General features: G+C 38.4%; 1 protein-coding gene across 1 annotated transcript in view; it reads left to right on the top strand.

Moving 5' to 3' along the window:
• PLCE1 (phospholipase C epsilon 1) overlaps nucleotides 1–19,013 on the top strand; it is a 128,860-nt gene extending 109,847 nt beyond the window's left edge. The window contains exons 20-31 of the mRNA XM_086751711.1: nucleotides 3,586–3,710; nucleotides 4,427–4,544; nucleotides 8,744–8,875; nucleotides 9,999–10,289; nucleotides 11,079–11,242; nucleotides 12,170–12,431; nucleotides 13,257–13,375; nucleotides 14,545–14,673; nucleotides 15,419–15,628; nucleotides 17,428–17,589; nucleotides 17,744–17,962; nucleotides 18,704–19,013. Coding sequence (XP_086607837.1) covers nucleotides 3,586–3,710; nucleotides 4,427–4,544; nucleotides 8,744–8,875; nucleotides 9,999–10,289; nucleotides 11,079–11,242; nucleotides 12,170–12,431; nucleotides 13,257–13,375; nucleotides 14,545–14,673; nucleotides 15,419–15,628; nucleotides 17,428–17,589; nucleotides 17,744–17,962; nucleotides 18,704–18,883 — 2,111 coding nt within the window. The 3' untranslated portion in view covers nucleotides 18,884–19,013. The remainder of the gene's footprint in view (nucleotides 1–3,585; nucleotides 3,711–4,426; nucleotides 4,545–8,743; nucleotides 8,876–9,998; nucleotides 10,290–11,078; nucleotides 11,243–12,169; nucleotides 12,432–13,256; nucleotides 13,376–14,544; nucleotides 14,674–15,418; nucleotides 15,629–17,427; nucleotides 17,590–17,743; nucleotides 17,963–18,703) is intronic.
• Nucleotides 19,014–20,915: the final 1,902 nt, after the last annotated feature.

The following is a 20,915-nucleotide window of genomic DNA, read 5'->3' as shown; positions in this document are numbered from 1 at the left end:
TTAATTAAAATGCTGTTGTTAGAACTGTAGCTATATGGCATGTAAATATTCTAGTTCAGGGATGACATAGGTAAGTTGATCTTACCTTGGGAGAGGAAGATGTACTAAAAGTCTTGGGTGGCACTTTGGTGCAGTAGTGCATAATGCTGTTAAAATAATTTGACTGTGCAGAGGACTTGAGCCTGACTTTAACCATTAGATGTTTTAACTGTGCAGTGTATGCTAAATTGTAGTCTTTGTAAATTATATTTAGTATTGTTTATATTATGCAAAAATGATTGTGTTCAGAGTGTACTCTACCTACATTCACCTGTACTGTCTTTCCTAAGGAGTTCAGACACCTGAAAGCTCAAGGTTCACAACAGGCTTAGCCCTTGTATTTGCATGACTGCCATTAAATTGATTATTCCAAATCCTCCGTAGTTACTGTCTAATCCCACCAACCCCTGAAGTACCTGTTTCAGTTACACTTGCAGCATCAACTGTTCGTATCATGCATAAAGGTGGAGAAGCCACTGTGTCCCTGGCTTGTTCAATAAAAACGGCTTTATTTAAAGCTTTAGCTGCTCAGTGAAAAAACGGCAAGGGGTGCCTTAGTGGCTTGCCTTGTAAGTTCACGTACTGTGTATGGTTCAGCTGCCCTAGCCTTCAGGAGCTGGCAGTTTAGCATATATCCACCTTTAGGGGCAGTTTATGGATTGGGTATAATGACTGACATGTCAGAGGTGATAAAAAATACTGCAGTTAGTAACTGCCACTACTTCCTTAGCTTTCTGATTCAGACAGACATGTTTGATTTAACTACAGTTGAAGGACAGAATGTGCCAGACTGAGGCGACTGAGCTGAAGTCATATATCTTGTTTTGTTTCTCTTGCTGTGGGGCTGGTAGATTCTGGCAGAGCAAACAGTTGGAGTCAGAAACATTTAATCCTCTCAAGTTTTGTCAAAGGACATTTGTCAGAATCTCCATGCATGGATTGAACAAACTGGATGCATCTGAATGGGTTACTTGTTATTTTTTGTTGGTAATTTTCAGAGAATATGTCAAAGTAGATCACAGCACATTTACCCAATGAGACAGCCATGATGATAAAAGTGATACCAAACTCTTTGGGCAGTTAAATGCTGCACCCTTGTTAAACTCCATAAATGCATCGCAAAGCTGACCAAGGGGACAAAAAATTACAGATGTGCTTCAGTGTAGATAAACATAAGGTAATGCATTAGGGGAGAAAAACTTAGATCTTGCTTGTGTGATTCTGAGCTCAACAACAGCAGTAGCAATTTGGGAGATCATGGAATTATTGAAAGTTCTCTGAAATCCCCAGCTTGGTGTGCAGTGGCAGCCAAAAGACGGGGATCACCAGGAACAGTACTCAAAATATCTTTTTGCTTCTATATAAAATCTTAGTGTGCCACAATTTGAGTTCTGTGACCAGTTCTTCCCTCCAGATCTTGAGAAGTATATAGTGGAGTTAAGGAACTTAAGAGAGCAGGGCAACCAAAAAAGTAAAGGGAAGTGTGGTGGTGGCCTTGCATGAGTCTGAAAAGGCTGGAATTCCCCAGCTTGTAGAGAAGAGGACTGAGGGATGAATTTGAAGCAGGTTTGCTAAATCACAAAGTGGTGAGAGTACAGAACTGTTACTCATTAGATCTAGGAGGTGTTCAGTAAAGCAAGTGGAAGATCAGTCTAAGCCAGGTAAAATATTTCTTTGTACAGCTGGTAGCAAACTTCTGGAATTTGCTGCCGCAGGAAATTGCAGAGGCAAATGCTATTAGCAGATTGAAAAAAAGGATTGGACAAATTCAGGGACAGGTTTATAAGCAAATGTTATAGGTAGAAATGTATGGTCCAACATCCCTAATATTCAGCAGTTGTGGATGTTGGGGTGGTACAAGGGAAGTGGACCATGACTGGTGGCTGTATGCTCTCTTTAAACAGCATCTCCCATTGCCACTATCAGAAAGAGAACGCTGAGCTAGATGGACCGTTGGTCTGACACAGTTGGGCATGTTCTCCTAGGTAAACAGTAAAGTTCTTCACTCATTGACTCTTTAAGTCTAATGGGTACCTGCTTAAGTTCTAGGTACCATGTTCACTGAAGATGTAAGGCTCGAGCATCCCCTGCAGCACGGGACTTCTTTTCAGTTGGTCTTTTATTTACATTATTTGCTTCTGTGCTAATGATCTTAAAAATAGTCACAAAATGAATGCAGTTCAGGACCTGACACTGCTTGTGGGATAGCGGTATTATTTTTGCTAATACGAAAATTTGAGATTGGTGCCAGTGCCACTTTCAGGTGTGTTTTGCTAGAAAGTTGGCCTAATTGGCTACTTCAGAATACTCATTGTGTGGGACAGGGTGGAAACGGTGTAGATGTAAATTGCTGTGAAAAACATAGATCTTTGTTAACCTTTGCCAGGAAACTATTGCGAGCTTACTGCAGTAAGTGATGTGTGAGCGGTGTTCTAGTTAAGAGAAGGTTTGAGAAATCTGAAGTTAGCAATAAACATTCACCTCTTCCAGTATATGAAGGAATCTGTGGCATGGTTTACTGCTTTATTACAGTGATTATTCTTCGCGGTCTTTAATTGTGTTAAAATTTTGGCAAAACTAATCTAAATAATGGTCTGTAAACTTTCTAGAAGATTTTCAGTTTTATTTTCCTTACTGATACATCAGGTTTGCATAAGGCTAATAGTTTTACAACTGACACTTAATTTTCATTTCTCTGGCTGTAAATCTTAATTTCCTTTACTCTTATTCCCTCTCTGACTCCATTTCCCTGTAGCTGATGTCCTTAATGCTTCTCCTGCTCCTAACAGCCAGGAAGGTAAAGGCCGTTTGGTTGAGCATTTTAACTGCATGAAATCAGCACTGCATCTCCAGCCTGTTAAATGTGACAGTGTGAATGTATGGTTTCTACTTAGGTTAAAAATGCAATCAGATTTTTTTTTATATGGCATTGTTAACAGGTCAGGAACTGTTAGAAGGCTGCATGTGTGACACTGGTTATGTGTGAAAGAGTATGGTCAAAGCATTGGGAATATCAGGAATAAAATAAAACCATTCCTTTTGTGACAGTTAGAAAATTTTGGTCCAGAAAGACCAAATTAGTAGGTGTATTATTCTCTGATAAATATGTAGCTTTGAAGAGATTTTTCTATAGATGTATTCATGGTGAATGTAAGGACAGGAAAATCAAAACTTACTGTACAAAGATGTCTGCATGTTTGATGTGGTTCGTTATGTTTGGACTTGAGCAATTCTTTGTTGTTCAGCGATATCAGTTGTTTTCTAATGGTAAACTTAATTCGTTAGATGGTTTTGTTTTAAGCATCTTCTGAGCACAAAAGGATGGACTTTAGAAGAAGTGCAGTATATTAACCAAAGCCAAGCATTAAATTTTTGAATTAGAAATTTACTACTAAAAGAGAATGCTTTGACCAGTAAATGCATTATTTTGGCATCTGGTTATTCAGATAAGATTTACAGCATTGTTCCTAAATATTATTAATTCAAATTTAATTTCCAGTTGAAAATGTTTGGCTCTATGTTTATTAAAATACTATTAATTTTTAGATAACATTCTTGAAGACCGACCTGAGAATAAATTATCAAGTGATAAACTGCAGTTTGAATATAATGAAGAGACTGCCAAAAGAATAAAGAAGGCTGATTGTGCTACTTACAATAATAAAGGAAAGGTAGTTCTGCTTTTTCCCCCTTTCTTCTCAGCCACACTTTATATATAAACAGCTTCAAAAGGATTTGAGCAGTTTAGATAACTAAGACATTGGATGACAAATGCACTTTAATGAAGATAAATAGTAGAAAGCATGGAAACACACCAGAGAAAACAGATTAAACAAAAAAAAATGCTCAACATACTGTTCAAAAAAAGTCTTCAGAGGTTATTGTATATACAGGTTGTTTGGCAGAAAATTTTAATTGTCATTGCTCTCAATATAAGACTTCATTGAAGTCTGAGCCAGAAGTCTGTTTAGATATCTAATTTCCGTTAACATCAATGAAGCTGAAGATTGTGTCTGAATCTTTAGCATCTTTGTGTATTTAAATAACTTTAAAATACTGCACTGAGATATCAGATAGCCACATTACCTTTTATTAAATCATCTGAAAACTGAACCAGTGCATTGCTGTTTAGTAAATTGTAGTTTCTTCTGAACACAGATGTTTTTTGCTTAAATGTTTGGAGAACTGACTCTGAGGTCTTTGCACGCTACCGCAGTATCAGTAACAGGTATTGATGCATAAACCTGCACTTGGAGTTGTGTTAGGTGAAGACACCAAACCACATAAGAAGAATGAGATAAACGATTTTAATGACATAAGTAAGATATGCAAGAGTACTTTCACATTCAATAACTTTATTATTATATGTTCTTGGAATGTCACTTAGGTTTATGACATGGAACTGGGTGAAGAATTCTATCTTCCACAAAATAAGAAGGAAAGCAGGCAGATAGCTCCAGAACTATCAGATCTTGTCATTTACTGTCAAGCTGTAAAGTTCCCTGGTAAGTACACTGCCCTTTTTTATTGCTTTAAGCTTTCTAATTCTTGGAGACGTTATGTTTATGTTTTGATTTAGATATTACAAGCATTTTCAAATTGAAGTAGTCAGGAAGCTTTTTTCTTTGATTTGGTAGTCTACATAATAATAGCTCCTGGCTGAGAAGTAGTATTCATGAATTATGTGAAGACATATTGTTTGTCATATTAAAATGTTTACAGAAGTGAAATTTGCCAGTCTTCACAACTTAGACAACTGCTTCATTGCCAAATCACACACAACAGAAAGCTTTATCTTAAGAGCTCCGCGTTTCCATGTAAGGACCTACTGAATTAGGAAGGAAATTATTCTTAAAGCCTTGCAGGAAGAGCTTGTCACATTTCTTTGTGACCTCAGTTTAGTGTGTTTCACCTTTGTCTACACCTCTGTCCTTTCCTAAGTGGACAGGAGGGGGCCCCATTTAGGGGCATAAAACAGCCTTTTAATGGCATGAGTGAGGACAACTGACTGCACACACACTTTATGGAAGGGGCTGAAGGAAATAGGACGGTTGTCTTTTGTACGCTAGGAAGAATGACGTTTGCAGAGCAAAAGGAGAGGGAGTAACTGAAGAGGAGATTGCCAGTAGTTACTTGTACAGTACTGAAACACGAGGATGGGAGTGTTTTGGCTCATACTGTGCACATAAGTTCTTTTAAATTGAGAATTTATTGTTTATTTATGTGTTTGATGTTTCGAATGAAAAATCTGGTTTTTAATGGAATGGTTCTCTGTGGAAAACTGGGCAATTCTGCCAAATCATGATCTTTTGCAAACAGAACTATAATCAGATTAGAGAAGCTAACCAAACATAAAATATTGTCAAATAGGCAAGATAAATATGCTGAAATATTGAGAGACATTCTTTTATAATCTCCTATCACTTTTAAGAATTGTAGGTGTCACTTGTAAGAATAATATCTGCTAAAAATTCAAATCTGATACTCTTTAATGAAATCTGCAATAAGATATCTTTCAAATAAAGTATTTTCTTTTAAAGAATAATATTCAAGATTAAACAGAGATAGATTAAGTTGTTCCAAGCATTGTGACACGCAAAGAAGTTTTGATGTTCTAAGAAAACTTTAAAATATTTCAGGCTTTTAATGTAATTTCAGTTAGAAAATAAATACTCATTTTCCTTATCGGATTTCTTACTCTTGCTTTAAAGGGGACATGAATTAATTAATTAATTGATTAATTTCTTAATTAAGAAAATGAGTTCCTTTCACAGATTAACACATGAAGCTGTAGAAATTAGTTTTCTGACAAACTTTATCTCCTTTGAGACAAATACTGCTGTCTCTGCAAGATGTGTAGACTTCCCCAGCCACCGTGCCGCTGATTGGATTCCTCTGGTCAGCTGGAGGGCGCAGGCGTGGAGCACTGCCGTACCCCGGTATTGCCCGTTAATAACGCGAACAGGGCGGGTAGATCCATGGCTCTGTAGCTCTGTTGACCGACTCCCCCACCAATTAAAACAATGCAAGAGTGTTGGAAATAGAGAGGTCAGAATTCATGTCAGTGGCTGATCAATGGTGTAAATATTTTATTTCTCCTATCGTTCTGTATTTCTATTCTGTGTTTACAGTTGCCTATGTCCCTGAGTGTTAATCACTGATTTGTGACTATGAAAAAGGACAAGGACCATTATGTTCACTTTTCCTAGCCTACTGAGTAACACAGACTTCCCTAAGTGGTTCCTGGTCAAACCAGAATTTATCATGTGGAGAAAATAACATTTCTTGTTTATAAAATCTCTGGTAACAAGGAACCCACTGCAATTCTTATTGTTTCAGTGGTTTTTGACCCTTACAGTCCTTGCTTAACTTCAATTTCGATCTGTTGGATCTCATCATGCCCTTATTTAAGAGGGTGAAGGTCTGTTCTTTTGGGTCACCCGAGATGAGGGCAGTGAAGCACACCTGAGCACAGTAATGCTATATATCCACTGGCACAGTGGATATATGCTATAATCCACTGGCACATGGCCCATTGCTGTGATGCTGAGGATCTTTACACAATGAGTAGAGAAAGTTGATTACATAAAACCAGGATCTGCACAATCAAGTGCAGAGTGCAGGGAGTCACTTGAGCTAACCAGCATGAAATTCAGTCACCACCTCCATTGTACCAGACTATCTGCCCCTCTGGTATCACTTTTCAGGAAATTAAAAGTGATAACTAAAAAGGGTACCCTATATATAAAAGTACTGTAAATTCTTTTTCAAGGTCTGCAAACCCACAGACTAACTGGCTGGTGGTCTGAAACACATGGTGAGAAGGTGACAATTACAGTTTAGCCTGTTGATTTAGCATGGTTAGAATAAGGAGGGCAGGGAAGTTCGCCATCCTCTGGACTAAAGATCTAAAAGCAGTAAGGCCGTATGGTTATATCTAACAGGAGAGAGAGGGACTAAATTCTGTAACTCAAAGGGTATAGAATATAGGTTGTAGGGAAATACAAAACACTTACCCTGTCACTGTGGTAGTACAGTAGGATCTATGTGCAGTGTGGTGGGATCTAAGCTGGTCATGCTGTGACTCGAGAGTTGGACCAGATGACATCCAGAACCTTGCCAACCTCCATTATTTTATGAGTTTGTGATTCTATGAATAGGTAATGCTACATTATGGAGTCAAGTTTAAATTGGAGTGAAAAATGGAGCTCACCTCTGGGAGGAGGCCTGTCACATGCAAAGCATGGCCATGGGAAAGGCTGAAAGAGAACTCCCAGCTGCAGCTTACCCTGTGGCCATCGTGCTGGGTTCAGTTCACCATGGTGTTTTGCATTGCACTCTCTGGTGATTTATGAGGTTACTCTGTTTCCTCAGTGACTGTCTCCACAACAGGACTTCGAAACCTGGATCTTGCTTGCCAAATCCATTTGATCCATTGAAAACTGGGATTAAATAGTGCTGGAGGCACACAGTGCATAACTCCCCATTCTTCTAGTCAGTTCATGTTCCTTAATCTCAGCTTCTGCCATCTTCTGTGGTTTATGTCTATGCTTTGGCCCAAAGAGAAGTACAGCTCCAACGCTGAAAACATTTATGTGTATCCTAAATTTTACTAACCCAAGCAGTTCCGTTGAAACTGTCAGCCTAATTTTAGTAAGTACATGTAGATGTGCTGTAAAGATTGAGAGCTGAAAATTTACAGCTGTGGACAGACTTCAGTAGAAGAGAGTCCAATGCATACTCTTTGTGATTTAGATTTGTAGTTGCAATGTTAGTATTAAATCCACAGCTGTCTTCAGGCAGGTGTGAATTGATGTGAGTTCCTGAGGGTCATTTTATGAGTCACAGTTAGGCAAAAAACAGCGTACTTGCTTTGTTGTATTCTATATCACAAGTACATCGTGGGTCTCTGAGAGAATCCCACACCTCAGTGCTGTGGGTGTCAGAATAACTATTGTGTTTTTTGACGTACTTTAATTTAGGTCATGATTTTAATAATTAATTTGCTAGAATGCATGTGTTTGAATAATAGCTGTACTAGAGCTTTCGAGCTCCACTTCTGGTACATATTTGCCATTAAATGCTTAATGGATTTTGCACACCTACCATATTTCCTGTCATTGAAATACAAATTCTAAACATAAGAAGATAACTCTGATAACATTTTGAGGTTAAACTGTTTAACAAACAGCATTTTGGCTTTTTCCTTTACATTATCTCTGTATTCTTATATTTATTTAATTTTGTAGGTATCTTATCACAGATGAATTCCATGATACTCACTACTATACAGATTTATTGCTTCTGTAGAAAGGATTTTAAAAAAAAATTGGGACTGTTACTGCAGACTTTTATAGGATTAATTAGTACCATTTGGTAATTTGAGATAGAGCCACTACCTTTCTCAAGCCAAAAAGTGAAATGGAGCTAAGTTATATCACAGAGAGATAGCCGTATACTGTGTTGCTTCATGTAAGTTTTTATATGCATTATATACACAAACATACATAATATATATGTACAGAAGGGCATATATGTTTGTAAAGATGTTAAAATTAAATTATGGAGAAAAATACACTGCTTGCTCTGTGTACTATATAACAGGAGTATTCATGCCTTCAAAAGTAATGTAAAATATGATGGAAAATGTCATGCCCTCTTGATCATGGTTTTTGGCTCATTTATTTTACATTTATGGGAACAGGCTTGTCAACTCTAAACCCATCTGGCTCTAGCAGAGGAAAAGAAAGAAAAAGCAGGAAGTCCATTTTTGGCAACAATCCTGGCAGGCTGAGCCCTGGGGAGTCAGCTACTCTTGCCAAAGCATCTGGAAAAGGTAAAGTTAGCATCTTCTTTCACCAGTCACGTGGAATGACTCTGTAATCCAACACATGTACCAGACCAAGTTGTTAAAGATCAAATACTTTACAATGTGTAAGATGTTGAACTTTGGAATGGTTTTTCATTAGTGCAGCAGCTATTACAGTAACACTCTTATAACTGTGAAGTGTTGAGTGTGGAATGTTGAAATAGAGTTTACTTGGTCAGGAATATGAAGACCTGAATTCATAAACGATTCAAAAGTAACATACATTTTAAGTGATGTATCTTCAAGTTTGCATTTGAAAAAGGTATGAATGACTGTTGCAAAGTACAAATGGAAGGCAGAACTGTTGGGCTGAATCCAGAAAAGGATTTTTAGTGTCTGAAGTAGGACTTAGTTGCCTAAAATTCAGCCAAGTCCAAACATGTAATCATGCAAAATCATGTTCCACTTTGGATGTATTTAGAGTCTGCAAATGATTCAGTTTGTGAACTTGGAAATTGTACTTCTGCATATGAACAGATGTAAAGAAATACAAAGAAAGTATGGAAAAGGTGCTGGAGCAGGGATGAGACCCAGATCCCCTGCCGTAAACAGAAAGTTAGAGTTGTATGCTCTCTTGTAGTCATTTTCTGTCTCAAGGAACATTGCATTTCTTTCAGCTCAAGGGCATGGCTGCAGCACACAGGTTAGGTTCCCTTCTAGAGACTGGTGTCCTAAAAATGAAGATATCTGGGGTGTAATTCTGAAGGATATAAATATTTTGCTGGCTTTGTCCTTAACTCTGACGGCCTTTGTACACTGCTTGTTTGGAGACTTAGCAGATGGGTTTCAATCTTCCCTCCTTTCCTCATGTAAAATGTATAAATGAGAAGATGTATAAATTTTTTTCAGGCAAATGCCCATTAAGTATTTATTTATGAAAATGATTGTTAGCACCTCTAATCACAGTATCATTTAAATACTTGAAACATGGATTGTTCTTACTGTGCAAGAAGCAATGTGACACGCTGAGTAGTGTTATTTTCCAGGATAACCTTATTCTACCATAACAAAAGTATGCACACATACTTCACCAGAAAACTAGAGTCTCTGAACCTGCAACTGTAACGCGAGGGTACTGTTTATCTTTCAGGTCCTTTTGATGTGGTACGGCCGACTGGGGAAGATCCTTGCTCCCCTTACAACACTCCAGCTTCCCTCAGTGCTATCATAAGGACACCCAAATGCTATCATATCTCCTCCCTGAACGAGAACGCTGCCAAGCGGCTGTGCCGGCGCTACTCTCAGAAGCTGATCCAGCACACCACCTGTCAGCTCCTGAGGACCTACCCTGCTGCCACGCGCATCGACTCCTCAAATCCCCATCCACTGATCTTCTGGCTCCATGGTGTACAGCTCGTGGCTCTTAACTACCAAACAGATGGTATGGGCACACAAACACACGTTTTAATACATTTTAAATGTGAAATAAGTCCTTAAACTGTGAATTTGTATTTGACGTTTGCTTTTACCTGCTGTCGTGAGGGGATGTACCTTTCTGTGCATCCCAGCACAAGCAGGTTCATACCAATCTGGACAATCTGGTCCTTGTGAGTAGTGATCCCAGAGTTCAGGAGCAGCAGATCTCCTGATAGCACAGACACGCCTGGATAGCAACACCTTCCATTTTCATTTTTATTTTATTGGTGAAGGTTGGGCTTTTTTCACAGTTCAAGTAGCTATTATCCCTTTCTGATAACTTCAAGTATAAAAAGATACTGAACTATTTTTTGCTTAGAAGTGCCACTCTGGATGCTGGTTTAGTGTTGATGTAAACATTTTGGGGCCATTTTCTATCCTGTCTTGTGTTCCTTCACCTTTTCAATGGGGAATCCATTAGGTCATCTACAAAGCTACACAGTCAATGCTTTTTCATTCTAGAGTTCATGGCAAATACCTAGAAACTCGCAGCAAATAGGTGTAGGCAAGCCCTATGGTTGGATAAAGACAACAGACAGGGATCAAAATTAATGAACTGTTCTTATAGTTTTATATAATTAAGTATGGGATAGAGTGGATACATAAATAACAGCTGTGTCTGAAAACCAAGAATTAATTGATAGTACTCAACTAAAAAAAATAAATATATTTAAAACATGTCTTTGTCTTCACTGTTACAGTTTTTGCATTGTACCATTGCTCTTTGTCAGTTTTGGCTGCCTTACTTTCACAGATCTTCCTCTGCAACTTAATGCAGCAATGTTTGAGGCGAATGGCGGCTGTGGATATGTTTTGAAACCTCCTGTTTTGTGGGATAAAAATTGTTCAATGTACCAGCAGTTTTGTCCCTTAGAAAGAGATCTTGACAATAAAGAGCCAGCTATATATTCTTTAACAGTAAGTACAGTAAACAGAATTTCCTACAGCCAAACAGAAGTAGACAATGTTTAACTACAGTCTTTAACCAACATTACAGTCGTGCTTCTGTATGAAAAGATTGAACCTTCAATTGTTGCTTGTACTTCTGAAGGTCAGCGTAACTAACAGAAATTGGAGGGAGAAAGAGCAAATAATTGTCTTTATTTTATTTTATCGGCTGGTTTGTATCCATAGTTACTTTCACTGTTTCCTTCACAATATTTATTGAAACCCAGTCCTGAAAGCATTTTCCCTGGGTCTGCACAACTGTGTAAAATTATACATGTGCCTGGATGTTTCACATGTTTGTGAGCGCTTGAGAAGCTACACAAAAAGCCATTATGAAGAGCTGTACTAAATATTTAAAAAATATTTTTCAAAGTTATATAAGAAGATATATAATTCATGGATTTATGGCCAAAAAAAATGTATTCTAAGAAGCTAGTCCCTTCCAGGAAATGTTTCAGAAAAGTGAGATTCGTAAGGATCAAAATTCTCCCAGCTGTGGTAATTGCACACCTAATTCTTGTGTTATGTATGCCAAAGCAAGCCAGAGGTCAGTGCCATCACCCCACAGTAATCGAGAAGAAAATTTGATCCTTTTTGACTACATTACTGGTACATTCTTTCTGGATTAACTTTCAGATGCCTTGAATGGTTACACTCATGATGTATAGTGTATTTTTCTCAGAGGAAAGATACCGTAGCAACAGCATGGTGGGAGTTGAAACAGCTCTGCTGTTGAAATTACTGCCCTGGCAATTACAAAAGTAGGGGAGCGTTGTAATTAAATCAGCATGTTAACAAACTGGGCTTAGAAGTGTGCTAAGCAATGTTTAGCTCAGAATCATGACAGTAAACAAACTACTCCACTAATTGATTTCTCTGTGTACTCCTTGGCTTCAGATTGTGTCCGGACAGAACGTCTGCCCTAGCAATAGCACAGGCAGTCCATGCATTGAAATCGATGTGCTGGGGATGCCTCTGGACAGCTGCCATTTCCGGACGAAGCCCATTCATCGCAACACTCTCAACCCCATGTGGAATGAGCAGTTCCTTTTCCGGGTTCACTTCGAAGACTTGGTCTTTCTTCGGTTTGCAGTTGTTGAAAATAACAGCTCAGCTGTAACAGCGCAGAGAATCATTCCCCTAAAAGCTCTAAGAAGAGGTACAGTATAGTTTGTAGTGATACCCTATGCCAAAGTGGTCCAGCAGGTTACTGGACTGAATCCTGCTGGGGGGATATTTTTAATTAGCTGGTTGCATTTTTCTAGAGGAGACGGGGAGCAAATATCAAACAACATACCTTGCCCTGGCAGTATGATGCTGATCTAATTGGCTCCTGGGAGCTGGAGGCTGCCCCAGTGACTTGTAAAAAGTTAAATCCTGTGCTGTTGCAGAGACTGGGGCATCAGTTGCTCTGAACTGAGCTGTGGCTGTGAGGTTGTGTTCACCTTGAGACTTGCTGCTCCCTTAGGAAGCACGGGGTGGTTTCGCTCCCTGCCTTGTCCTTTGCCCAAGAAACTGCTGTAACTGGTGATCGCTGGGCAGGGGGGAATTGCACTTCTTGCAACAGTGGCTGGAGGAGAGGTGAAGGAAGGGTGAAAAACAGTGAGAGAGATAAGGAAGCATTATGAATTCTGTGACACATGGGGGAGGGAGTTTCCGTACTGCCAGCTGCTTTTCAGCAGAATAGTAAAAATACTTCCACGTTTGCTTCATGCCGCTATAATGCCACACAACAGTCCCAGCATATGAGGAGATCTGGCCATAGACATGCATTTTCCCACTGAGAATTTGTCTGTATTTCATTCATATTCTAATATGTAGCTATTTCATGTATAAATATACTGAATATTCAGTGTTATTACAGTGCTTCAAATCCTATAGGTGTGGCAAATTGTAGCTATAAATACAGCAAATTTGAGTTTTCCGTTATGAGACTTGTGTCTTAGGATGTGACAAAGTACTTGAAGGATTTTTTTCTCTTTAGGCTATAGACATGTCCAGCTCCACAACCTGCACAATGAACCATTAGAAATTTCTAGTTTGTTCATAAACAGTCGGAGAATGGAAGAAAGTCCCTCAGGAAACACTCTGCCTGCATCTATGGTAATTTAATTATTTTTTTTTGTGAATGCCATGTGTTCTTGTCTTCATAACTACTATGGTCTGAAGGCTTCTAGAACCAGACTGTTGAAAGATGTTTAGGGGCTACCCCTAAACCTGCACATTTTTCTGAAGTACCTTGATGCCTAATTCTTTTGGGCTTTGGTGGAAGTAAGGTTATCCCACCTGTCTGAAACTGTGGGAGGGTAAATCTTTTCAAAATCTGGTTCTGGTGCATTTAGGTATAGCACAAGAACTCCAGTGCTGGAGAAGGAGTGTGGTTGAGCAGTAAGGTTCAAAGCTGCCTCACGTATTCCTTTATGCATGCATCATGAGCAATCCATTTGGGACTTAAAAAGAAAGATGCATATTACCAACAATTTTGGGATAATCAGAGCAAAATTGAGTTCTGTTACAGGAAAAGATGGAGTCTGTATTTCCATAAATACATACATATTTATATGTGTGTGTGTGCACATCTGTATGTTTATATGTATTAAATATGTATACATATGCATACAGATGTGTGTATAACATTTATATATAAATAAATATATATATGTATGTATGCATGTAGTGTAATTTTTTAAAATAGCCCTTAATGTTAGGTGACCTGATTACTTGTGTTTTAGTAACTTTAAGCATGTATGTTATCATTTTGCTGATTTCTAAAGTGTTAGATAAAACCTCCTGAGCTACTGTGTGTGCAGCAGATGTGTTGCAGATGTTATCCTCCTGCGAATACATGCCAAACATGTATCTTGGTGAAATACTAGGGCAGAAAGGAAGAACAGAAATGGTTTGGAGGGTAAAACGAAGCTGTAGGTTTTCATCCAGTAATTCGTACACCAAATCCAAATAGTGTGAGCTCAGCTAGAATGCAGATAGTGAGTGGTGGAGGTCTACCCTTTGCTCAGTGGCAGTTTATGTACTCTCACTGGAAAACTTCGGTTTTCTTCTTCAGCTTCGAGGCAGAGTGTGGTCTTTTGTGGGGTTGGTTTGTTGGGAGTTTTTTTAATGCCTTAATCTGTAGTGTAAGAGACACATAATAGCTAGATAGCTTTGCTCTGTCAAAGTCCTTACAACTTGTGTGTACAGTTTCTTTTGAGCAACTTAAAAATAACATGTCTGTGTAAAAACATTCAGTAACCTGTTGAATGTTGTCTGAACAGTTGTTTAGCATGGGGGAAAGGAAAGCTGCTGTGACTTACAAAGTGACAATTCATGGAATTCCAGGCCCGGAGCCTTTCACTGTTTTTAATGTAAGTGGAGGGACCACAGCTGCACAGCTTCTCCATCAGGTAAGTTGCCCACTGAATTGCAGACTCTAATTGCAAGAATCCACTCTAACATCATTCTGGGCACTTATCTCCCTGCATTTCTCACATGCAGGGTTGTTGTCGTTCATTCATCACGGCAAGGAGGTGCTGTAGAAATGTATTACTGTGGAATTAATTGCATTGCAAACACAAGACTGTCATCAGTGAAATTTTCCCAATATTGGCTTCAGAGAATGGATTTATAATGTTAGATATTCCCTATTAGTCATTTAATATTTGGGCATACGCAGATGAGAAAAACAACCTTTCTGACCGGCGGAGGCAGTGGGCTGTCATTACAACAAGGGGAAATATTTCTGCACAATTCTTTGAACTTGAGCACCATAGGAATACAGAGTAAAAGTTAGAGGGCTAAGTTCATGAGTAGAAAAACCATTTTACTCAACAGGGATTGTTATTCTAGCAGTGGGAAAAGACTGTACTGTCCTGGGATTATGAATAAATTGTCTGGCCAGCCAAACAGGACAGAAATAAGTTTAAATAGTACTGCCTTGTCTGGAATAGTTGGACTGCTTGGCTAGGCTAGAAAGAACAGTACATTACCCTGGAGTAAAATATCTGAATAATAAATAGCACATCAGAAATCTTGCCTGCACTATCAGGATAGTAATTGATTCTTAAAGCTTCTTTATTCATTCTCATACTAATTATGCAGTGTTTATATTTAGCATTCTAATTGCTGTGTGTTTATTGTGGTCTGTCTTAGCTCTTGGCTACCACAAAAGGCACCGACTCATGTGCTGCAGACTATTTTCTGATGGAAGAGAAAAGTTTTATATCTAAAGAAAAGAGTGAATGCAGAAAACCACCATTCCAGAGAGTAATCGGTCCTGAAGAAGGGCTAGTGCAGCTTCTGAACAGTTGGTTCCCAGAAGAAGGATATGTTGGAAGGATTATCTTTAAAACCCGAGAGGAAGTAAGTCTGTTTTAGATAAATTGTTATTTACAGATGTAGCTAAAAATAGCTGTTAGGAAACAAAAGGGTGCAGTGTTTGTTTCACTACTTGGTGAGTAATGTCAATGCTGTGTACATAATTTAAAAACAAACATAACTCTCGAGTGAGCACAGCTAGACTTCATGCACCTGTGCAACACTAACTTGACTTCACTCAGCTCTAGGATCAGCTGTGGTGTTTCATCATTATCGCTTACTCAACAGTTCAGTGCCTCTAGCTTACTGTTGGGATTGATAGTTCTAGTTTAATGTAAATTTAGATTTTGACATGATAGGAAAATAATAGAAAGAAGGATAACAGTAGATATCAAAGGATCATACATAACAGAAATCCAGACTACAATTATCAATCAGTTTAGATGTCAGCAACTTCTTCTCTGTTCAGAAAAGTTAGACAGCATTTTTAATATTAAAGAACTATGAAAACCTCAAAGGATGATTAAATTATCAAATGAAAGACTAAAATAATGGTTATTTCTTTAAAGGAGGAAGATGGAGTGATTCTTTCAGTTTGAACTATGAGCAAAACATCCACAGCTTGAAAATAGGCTAGTGCCCAGGTTTGTGAGAGAGGAACAAAAAAGCAGGAGAAAGACACTTAATGATCTAATTTTCACAGGCACTGTCTTTTGGTCTATTCAGCATACAATAATGCTTGCTTAGCTTGAACATAGTCATGTACGTACATGTATGTTTATGTACACAGATTTTACGTACACAAATGACAGAGATCCTCTGGGATCCTTTAAAATGAAAAAATACATTTTTAACTGATTATTTTGTCACAACCTTTGGTAAAGCTTCAGTTTGACAAATTACTATTGTATTACACAAACCACTACTTGTTTTTCTTTATTTCTAATATTTGGAGCAAAAACTACTAGGTAAAAATTTGCTTGTGGAAATAGTAGCCTACTTAATTCAGTGGACTGCAACACTTCTAAAGTGTATGCGACCACAACCGCGTCACTTCCAAACCCTATTCTTTCAGAAAACATGGGTTAAAATCTGTCTTAGTCTATGTGACAATTATGCTGTAGTTTTGTCCTGTGATACTGGTACCTCAAAGCTTCATCTGTAATTTTGAGCCTTTCTGCAGATAGCAGCCTCAGATCTTGGAGCTAGAAATGAAGCTGCAAATTTGCATGGAAAAACAAGGAGTGGGTCCACTTGTAGAGCATGATACACAGCCCGTGGCTACAGCTTATGAATTCAAACTGTGTTACAAGGGGTTGGAAAGAAATGCATTATCCGAGAGGTGGTGCAGGGAGGAATTCTGCAGTAGTCAGAGAGCCTGAAAAAGGACAGAGGAGCAGCCTTCTGCTTGCTCCGCCGGAAAATGTTCATTCAGACTTCTTGCTCTCTCAGTTCTTTTGGCTGTAGTGCAGGGACAAGGAGAGAAAAGGACACTTTCCACCATCTCTTATCTTAATGCCACCCTTATGTGACAAAACATAATGTTGCATACGTAAGGAAATAAAAGATTTTAAGTGGTTATTTTTGCGTAATGTGGTACCATGCTTACGTCTCCATTCCTTGCCTACTATGAAAGGTATTTCAAACACTGATTTTAGAAACAGTTATTTATTATTAGCAATAGTGGCTTGTCAAACCTCTTATATAGTAGATTTGCACTTAATGAAATTGAGCTGGGGCAACAGCACAGTCTCCAATTCTCGTGTGATAAAAACCTGTTGTGACCACCAGCTATGTTACCTCTCTGAAGTACATGAATGTAGCTTTCCTTTTTTCCCCTATAGAATTTAAACGAGAGAAACTTCTTTCAAGAAGCAAAGGAAGATGCAGTCATCAGCTCTGAGGATGACAGTTTCTTTGTTCAGGTACATGATGTCTCCCCTGAGCAACCACGCACTGTCATCAAAGCTCCCCGCTTTAGCACAGCTCAGGATGTCATACAGCAGGTAAGCAGCATTTCCATTTCGTAGGTCTGCAACATTGCGGGGTGGAGGTTGGTTTCATACAAGATAAGGTGGGGTTCATTCTCAGCACAAGCTAAGCATTCGGGTTAGTAACCAGAATCTGAGGGAATGCCTTCTTTTTTGTCTTCTTTAACAGACTCTTTGCAAAGCCAAATATTCCTACAGCATTTTGAGCAACCCAAATCCAAGTGATTATGTGCTCTTGGAAGAGGTGACAAAAGAGCCAGCAAACAAAAAGTCCTCGGCATCTAAACCATCTCAGAGGATTCTCTCTGATCAAGAGTGTGTGTTTCAGGCCCAAAGCAAGTGGAAGGGAGCAGGAAAATTTATCCTTAAACTCAAAGAACAGGTTCAGGTAAAAAATGAAATAGTTTGCAGCAGGTTTTATAGATGTATGATCAGCTTAATGGCAGCCTCCTTTCAACTGGAGGGAGACACGACTGGTGTGAGGCTGGGTGGGGAGAAGAGGCTACAGCAAAAAGCCGATTCCTCTTTCTCCGTACCTCCCTTATTTTCTTCGCAAAAACTGCATCAGTTACACCCAGCAACACGATTCCCTCACAGCCTGCAAATCCTGTGACAACCGTTATCTTTTGCTGCTAGCTTTCTGCTTTTCAGAATCTTCTGGCTGTGCATGCCATGCTCCCTGTCATAGTATTCAAACGAGCAGAACTTAAAAACTACTGGAATAAAGTCCCCTTTATTCCTGCACAGTGAAAAAGTTTTTCTGTTGCTTTATCTCAGGCTTTGGGAAATGGCAGGAATGAAGTACTTGCCTGCTCGGAGGAGGCACTGTGCTCTCCTTTCTACCAGATGCCACCAATCCACAGCAGTTATTGCTTTAAAGTAACTGTATCATAAGCACAGATTTTTTGCAAGTTTATACCAAATTTGCTAAACATACCTTTGACAATGCATAATTTTCCATTAATTTGTCCTGAACAATCAGAAGAATGTGCTTGGCTATGAAAGCACAGCCACACTGAATTTCAAAAGGGAGGTGGTTTCATGTTAGTTCCATATTTCACAGCTAACAAACAGCCTGTTAAACCACTTCTGTGATCCAATTTTTTTTTTTTTTTTTTTTTTTTTACAGGCAGCACGAGATGACAAAAAAAAAGGCATTTCCTTTACCAGTGAGCTCAAGAAGTTAACCAAGTCAAGTAAGCAGTATCGGGGATTCATATCACCACCTCTGCAGGTCCTGCCCGACAGTCCGCAGAGCAAGGATGAGCGGTCAGCGTGCAGCTTGACTTTTAGTGACGTTATGGAGTAATCGCCACCACTCCGTACAGCACAGTTTGTTCAGGTAGGAGATTCTAACTCTGAGCAATCATTCAATACATGATTTACAGAGTGGGTTTTTAACAGCTGTAGCTGGTTAAACCATACTGAGGTACAAGGGACTAACACAGTAAGATCACTAAGGTCTCTGGTTATTTATTATGGCATTTTGCTGCAGTGAATCAGAATGGTGTGAAGGCTGGAGCTTCACTCACTTTCTCTGCCCATTTAAAACACGAAACCAAAATGTTGCATCCTGGTTGGTTTTATAAGTATGCATTCTAAGTGAATAATGCTGCTCAATTAACGATGTCCTGTTATGCTTTTGCTCTGGGCCAAAGTAAATAAAAGTATCTAGCAGAGCTTTTGTTATTTTCTATTAAAAGCATACAACAAAATAATTAGGACTGTTGATCTCCTTTTTATCTAAAACAAGTTTATAGAGTCAGTTTCTTACATTTTTACTCTCCTTTCTGTATCTCTTCAATTTCTTCCATCTTGCTTGACTTAAAACATCAAATGAAATACACAACGTAAGACTGTCCCGTTTGTATGAACCTAGTGCATGTCGGTGGTCAGGTTACAGGTAGTAACCAGGTATTTGCATGGTGCTACTACAGCACTGAGATACCAGCTCAGAAGTTACAGCTCATTGTAAAGGAAGAAGAAATATTTTTCAGTGTTGGTAACCCCTTCTCACGTATGGCCAATTTAAGATTACATTTTTTTTCTTTTCACGTACATCTAATTATTAAAGCATTATTTGACATGCACTGTCATACTACTGCTGAATCATTAAATTAACAGAATTCAAATAATATTTTTATTTGCAAAATATTTCAAATATGAGGGAACAAATTTGATCCTTTATTTCTAGGCTACTATAAAAACCCTAAATCATCAAAACAGTGTGAATTGAAGAAAGGCAAGGTAAATCATGGGAAGATCCCAGTCATATTCCCTCTTCTTCTGCATTTGGTTGCTCATCTTTATCAAAACTGGAATTCATGTCACTGAATCCTTCTGCAGTGCCTTTGAAGAAACCTGCTACAGTCTGAACTGGTCCACAATTGCTTGCCCTGTGCTGCTGCAGGCAGTGCTGCTGGATTAACATCCAGAATCTGGGAATCGTAAGTGGGATGTCATAGATGGGAAAGATGTCTGTCAGCTATCAGAAGATTCTCTTCTTCCTGTATCTTCATATCTGCAGATTCTCGATAGACGGATGAGGAAGTTTTCTTGGACTGTATGTTGTAAACAAATGTGTTGTTGCCCTCCACTTTTTAAACAAAAGATAATTTTAGCTTGCTGCCTCTAGGAAAACAGAAGGCAGAGAACCAGAGTGTTCTTCTATGTGTATTATATTGAAATAATGCACTTTTATGTGAAGATTTCTGTTAAACACTGTGTTACATGATTGTAAAGAGATTTAAATATACTATAACTTCCTTTACATATCTGTTTAACTTTGGTGACCATACGCAAAATGCGTTGAAGTAGATAAACCATAAATAATGTACAATAGCTAAATACACCTAAGTGGTAGTGATACTTTGACAAGAAACAACATTTTCTTCTTAACAATTCTAGTTTCCAGCTTGTGTTTAAAGAAAGAATATTTATTATCATGTTTCAAAATAATGCCATTGTATAATATATTTATCATACAGTACTTTTTACAAAACGCAGAAAAAAATGTTTGAACTCTTCTGGTTGTTCAGCACAAGACATTTAATACCCCAGACTGACCAAACTCAAAACAATGCATTAATCAATGTAATTAACATTTCAAAATTTTGAATTCAAATTACAATTTTTCCATACTGTCAGGAAATGTCTTTTTTACTTCTCTGTTAAACCCAGAGAGGAGGAAGGACTCCTACACTCTTGATATTTTTGTTTACATAGAAACACTGTTGTAAAGGTTTATGTTTGCTGAATTCATCTGTTGATATTTTAGTTGTGGTTCTCTCTTTTTTTTTTTTTTTTCACAGTGGGAGTTATTAATGTTCTTAGTTAGTTAA

Source organism: Chlamydotis macqueenii, chromosome 7 (genome assembly GCF_036417535.1).
Source record: "Chlamydotis macqueenii isolate bChlMac1 chromosome 7, bChlMac1.mat, whole genome shotgun sequence".
Classification (NCBI taxonomy): domain Eukaryota; kingdom Metazoa; phylum Chordata; class Aves; order Otidiformes; family Otididae; genus Chlamydotis; species Chlamydotis macqueenii.
Note: the sequence above shows the minus strand (reverse complement) of the source record. Positions and strands in the feature narration are given on the sequence as shown.